The 6,000-nt window shown below is 40.0% G+C and overlaps 1 protein-coding gene across 9 annotated transcripts in view; it reads left to right on the top strand.

Annotated features, from left to right (window-relative positions):
• The window catches only part of TFPI (tissue factor pathway inhibitor), a 40,307-nt gene extending 37,084 nt beyond the window's left edge, over positions 1-3,223 (top strand). For all 9 annotated transcript variants that reach the window (XM_035899030.1, XM_035899033.1, XM_035899034.1 and 6 more), the window contains 2 exons: positions 2,456-2,638; positions 3,006-3,223. In XM_035899030.1, coding sequence (XP_035754923.1) covers positions 2,456-2,638; positions 3,006-3,118 — 296 coding nt within the window. In that variant the 3' untranslated portion in view covers positions 3,119-3,223. The remainder of the gene's footprint in view (positions 1-2,455; positions 2,639-3,005) is intronic.
• The last annotated feature ends 2,777 nt before the right edge of the window (positions 3,224-6,000 follow it).

Raw genomic sequence — 6,000 nt, forward strand, 5'->3', positions numbered from 1 at the left:
AAGTAGTCTCTCAGTGAAGTTGATGACTGTAATTCATAGACCTGTAATGACTAGATTAGGGGAAAATAATTCTGATAGCTGGACATGTATTGCTATATTTTTTTTACTGTTTTCAGTGTGTACCCCTTCCTCTCTGTGTAGTTTTGTGATTTGGGGAATTTACTTCTTTCTTTTTCTTTTTTCCTTCATAGAAAAAGCAGGGGATAAAATATTTCAACAACTCAGAAAAAAATGAGGTTGTAAAACCAAAACATTTGAGAGAAACTCAAGAACAGGCATAATATCTAAACTTACGTATATGATGTTACAGTATAGTGTTAGAAGCTGGGGCTGAACAGAGAAAACATACCTGGATCGAATGCTCCCAGTGACCGTGTTAACATATGGCTCACAGGCTTACAGATTGTCCTGCCAATAGAGATGTTGGGCTGAGCATGACGCAGTACATATTTTATGTTTACAGTAACTTGAAGCTAACAGGTCTTTTAGAGATCAATATATAAAAATAAATTCATTATTTTTATCATCCTCATGGCTGTTATATGGCAAAATTAAGAGGTTTTCTTCATGGGCTCGTTGCTTCTGTGAGTGTAAAGAATATGCAGATATTTCGAAGATGAACAGAAATAGCATTTGGTACCTGGGGCATTTATCTAGCAATGATCTAGACAAAGAACAACATAATTTTTAGAAAGAGTACAAGAGGGATTCTGAATAGCATTTGGATGCCACTCTGCCAGTTGCATTATGTGTACATAGGTAGTCCTTATTCACCAGTATCCACATCACTGGCTCTATGGCTCCTCTAAAGCTTGTAGTCATTGTGAGAACTCCTTCATGAGGGGACTCTGGAGTCTCTCTGGAGAATTCTACATATCAGATAAGTAACTTGCATTACAAAGTATATATTTAAATTCTGTTATGTAATTAACAAACTCACCCTGTTTGGCCCTTTCATCACTGGCAAGCCTTTCTGCTTTATTCTTTTTAGGTTCAGAAATCATCAGGTTAAAATAGGTAAGCATTTTTTTCAATGTTGCTGAAGATATGCTTTGAAAGCTAATGTCATCTCCAGCTAGAGATATATGAAATTAGTTCTAGGCACAAGAGTTCTCAGTTAGAGTGCTAACAGAAGCATTGCATTAATTAATTTAACTACCATCTTTATTATAAATAAAACAGTAAATTTAATATAAATTGTACCACATTGTGGTCTCTCACTCTAGATCCAGACGGAGCCTTTTCTTAGAATAATGTCACAGTTATAAAAATAAATTAAGTAGTGCTCATTTGTAACTTCAGGGAGGCCATCTGACCAGCTTCACATTTCCATTTATGCATTCAGATGTCAATTCTGCTGCTTCTTGAAGGAAAAGGGTGCTCCTTTGGGTCCCTCATAACTGATGATATAATGGCTCCCATTCTGTTTCTTGCATCCTGTGCAGCACTTGTGTCAGTTCTGATTTTGTATATGAGTCACTCCAGGGTGATAGATGATGGAGTTTCTCCAGGTTTGGGAATTCTGGCATGGATTTGCTTCTTGAACTTGTTCCAGTGCCCAGATACTTTGGATATGTCAGGTTCATCTTCCAGTGTTTCAGTTCTCATACTCCCGACACTTGGAAGAAACAAACCATCAGCCTGCTCCTTGGAATGGTAAAAACCTAACAGCAGCACTAAAGCACCACCACCTCAGTCACTTTGTGCACTTATTCTTCACATTCACTCCTTTGTTATTCTGCAAGTTACAAGCTATTTCCTGATAATTGCTCAGTGTTTTCCAATAGACCAACTTCTATTACTGCACTGGTTTTGGCTGGGACAGCGTTAATTTTCTTCACAGTAGCTAGGACAGGGCTATGTTTTGGGTTTGTGCTGAAAACAGTGTTGGAAATGCAGGGATGTTTTATTTACTGCTGAGCAGTCCTTACACAGAGTCAAGGCTTTTCCTACTCCTCACCCCACCCCACCAGCGAGGAGGCTGGGAGTGCACAAGGCGTTGGCAAGGGACACAGCCGGGACAGCTGACCCCAACTGACCCAAGGGATATTCCACACCATATGACATCATGCTCAGCATGGAAAGCTGAATGAAGAAGAAGGAAGGGGGAAGACGTTTGGAGTTACGGCGTTTTCTCTTCCCCAGTAACTGTTACGAATGATGGAGCCCTGCTTTCCTGGAGGTGGCTGAACATCTGCCCACCCATGGGAAGCAGTGAATGAATTCTTTGTTTTGCTTTGCTTGCGTGAGTGGCTTTTGCTTTACCTATTAAAACTGTCTTTATCTCAACCCACAAGTTTTCTCACTTTTGCCCTTCCGATTTTCTCCCCCATCCCACTGGAAAATTTACTGGTAAAAATGTAAAGTTCTGTGAGTTTCGAGTCTCCTATCAATATAACAGAAAACTGCTAACCTGCAATGTTTTCTCTAACCTTGTTTTTCTTGGTATTTCTAGAACCACCCCCTATCCCTTCTTTGTGCATGACCCCTATGGACAGAGGACTTTGTAGAGCCAGAGAGCTAAGATTTTTCTACAACTACTCAACGGGAATATGTCGCCCATTTAGCTACAGTGGCTGTGGCGGGAATGAAAATAATTTCACCTCCAGAAAGTCATGTTTGAGGATCTGCAAAAAAGGTATGGGATGTGATACTGCCATAGACTATCATGAGGTAAATATTATGCAGGCTGAAACATTCTTGCAACTTTTGGTAGTCAGTATTGGCCTGGTTAAATGTAATAGTTGAAAGCCTTAGAAAAGTGAAAACAGCAATCAGAAGAGAGAGAGAGCTAGAGAAAGAAAGATGGACAGGAAAATACAGTGTACAAGAACAGAAATAAGACAACTTGTTATTGCTTAGGCCTATGAAGATTTTAGGTAAGACAATGTCGTGGGGGTTTTTTAAGAATATTTCTTGGAAACAAGACTTGTCTCTTCTTTCTGATAATCTTGGATGTGTTAGTCATACTGTATCTAATCTTACTTTCTTCATTTTACCTTTAGGATTCAATAAAAATAAAGGTGAAAGAAGATTAATAAAAATCAAGAAGAAAAGAAAGAAACAGTCAGTAAAGGCTCGGGGCAAGGACATCATCCCTGAAAGAATACAACTTTGATCTTTATATAAATGTGAAGTAAACTACTATTCACCTGTGAATGAAAGCCTTTAGTGTACACCCTTTAAATATATTTACTGTATTGATTATTTTGATTACATATTATTAAGCTGCTTATATTTTTATTATGTATTCCTCATTCATGTTAATAAACATTACCTTTGACTTTGATAAAGGCTCTTAAATTGTAGTTTGATTGTATGTAGCTGCCAGAGCTGAAACAGGACAGAACAGACTGTGTGGGTGTATAACTCATAATGATTAAAAGCAGACAAGATTCAAATTTATTTCATTACCCCATTATTCTTTTTTTGAAATCTATTTTCATGCTGAAGAAAGCATAATGCTTGTCAAAGAGTAAGATTACTTGTCGCATGATTGTTTCAATTATAGATTACAAGATAGGTCTATTGCTATAAAGAGGAAATAGACACTGTTTTAATTGGATTTATTTTAGGTTATGCAAGCTAGATTTAACTCCATCAAAGTGCATACAATTACACTATTTTAAAATGAATGTGAGATCGGAATTAACCCACCAAAAACCATAAAGAGAGTGTTAAAGCTGTAAACGCGTGAAGCAATGTGACAGATACTTGCTAAGATTTAAAAATATATTTGCTGGGATCATTGATTTTTATCCTTGTTACTGAACTAGACTCACGGCTAGCAAGTTATACTTTCCGGAAATACGTATTAAAACCAGAACAAATTCCTTTCATAGAAATAAATACAGTTGCTTTAGAGATAACACTGTGCTTACGCTCCAGTTGACTTTGAGGTTTTTTTTCTGGTTGGGTTTTCATGGGTTTTTTAAGAGTGACATGAAACAGTGGTACAGTTCCTGCCCTTTTCCAGGGCACCTCTCTGATCTTGGGTAGATCTTTTACAGTGAGATTTTTTTAAAGGAAACTAAAAAATGAGATCATAAACTAGTTTTATGAGACCATAAACTAAAATGATGAACTTTCTAAATTAGAATGTTCTGAACGAGACAATAGATATGAAAGGTAGATAAGAAATAATAGATGCATTTGTTTGTACACAGACTGCCTTGTGATCCCTGTGTCGTTTCATGGCAGTATGTCTCCTTCAGGCTCCCTCTTGTTCCAGTGACTTGTTCCTGACTGCCTGGATTCAACACCTACAAAATCCACCCTGGAAGTCTAGGAAAAATCATCCTTTCTGTCCCTGCAGAAATCTGGCTGCGCGGCTGCTCCCCATTCCTCTAAGTCTCCTGCTTGCTGACCTCTCCTGCAAACTAACAGGGTCTCCTCACTGAGTGCGCTCGGGTGCTCCCCAGGACTGTGCAGCTTTCTCTTCTCTCAGAACTGCTGTACCTAGAATGGGACTAACACTCCCCCCATACCCTCCCACCCCCTGCTTACACTATACTAGAGAAACTTCTTATGCATCCATTTTGTAGTTGCAGTGATTAATCAAGTGATCCATTGAGGGATCTCTTCTGTCATTGCTGAGACAGAAAAAGACTTTACAGTTGCAGCATCTCAACAGTACCTCTGTTTCAGTTGACTAAGAAAACGTTAGAGTGATCCATCTTTCAGGCTCGTGATGTAGTGCCATGAGAACGAAGACTGGAATGTTATAGACTGTATAAAAACCTGATCTGATTAGAGCCAGAGATTTGATCTGAGAGCGCACACTCTTCTTGGTGTGTGTACTAGGTTTGGCCACCATACTGGTTACCTAGCTGTCTTCCTATCTTGTTTTTGTATAGCTCTAAAGTGCATTGAATTAATTTTCCCCATAAAAAGCCCAAACTGCAGTGTGATCTGATCTGATCTTCATCAACTCCACAAGAAGTTTCTTTTGTGCCCTTCTCCTTCCTTCACTTCTTTTCATTCCTGTATCTTCAATAGCTGCAGAACAACCAAATGCCAGAATGAGAGAAAGGATCTATGAGTTTCTCAAAAGGTGAATGTAGAAGGGGGAATAATTAAGCCATCATGCAGGGAAGAGATAGGGAATCAGATGGCAGTACAGTGAAGAGGTCAGAAAGTGAAGCCATGCTAAGGTGTTACAGTGACGGTACATTCCCAATTAACTAGAGGGTGTTCCTCCAGTCATTTCATTCCAGAATCTGCCCCTGTTGCTTTGGAGGAAACACGCAGGGTGCTGCGAAATTTCTCCCACTTTGTATGATGGGAGCCAACAAACCAAAGCAATTTTACAGAGGGTTGATGAGTTTCCATGTATCATCTGACCTGCAATAACTTGGTATGTGCCCTTAGTCTGTACGGATGATGAAGCAAAACGTCTTTGAGAAATAATTTAAAGTCTTTTTGTTCATTCTCTTTTCCTCACATTTTTACTGATATGTCCTCCTTTTTACTTTCTGTCCCCTGATTCTCTTTTCTTTCCAGCTCATTTGAGCCGGTGTTTCTCCCTGCATCCCCGACCCGCCTACTGCTTCAAACCCGATGGATTTATTTACATTTGGAGAAAGTCTTCATCTTTCTAGATTCTACTTTTCAAACATCTTAAAGCGGACATAAGGATCATGTTTCAGAACCGGCTGCTTTCGGTGGTATCTTCTCTTGAGAAGGAACCCAGCTCAAGACCAGTGGACACACATTTGTGCTTATCAAGCACGATACACGTGAACTCTCCGTGTTTTCAGCCACAGGCAATACGTCGCCAAATGCGAGGAGCTTCCTCGCTTTTGTCGACCCCATGGTCGCTTTCCAGCCTGCAGCGGTGCCCCCTTGCCAGCCTCTTGTCAAAGATTTTTGTTTTTTTTTTCACGTGACTCTTCCGTCATGACTGGGCGTGACGTGCGCGGCCCGTCCCGCGGGGCGCGTGGCATTCCCGTCAGGTATTCCCGCTATTCCCCGACCCGGCGGGGCGGCGCCAAGGCCGGG

This window comes from Egretta garzetta, unplaced genomic scaffold (genome assembly GCF_000687185.1).
Source record: "Egretta garzetta isolate BGI_Z169 unplaced genomic scaffold, ASM68718v1 scaffold297, whole genome shotgun sequence".
NCBI classification, from domain to species: Eukaryota; Metazoa; Chordata; class Aves; order Pelecaniformes; family Ardeidae; genus Egretta; species Egretta garzetta.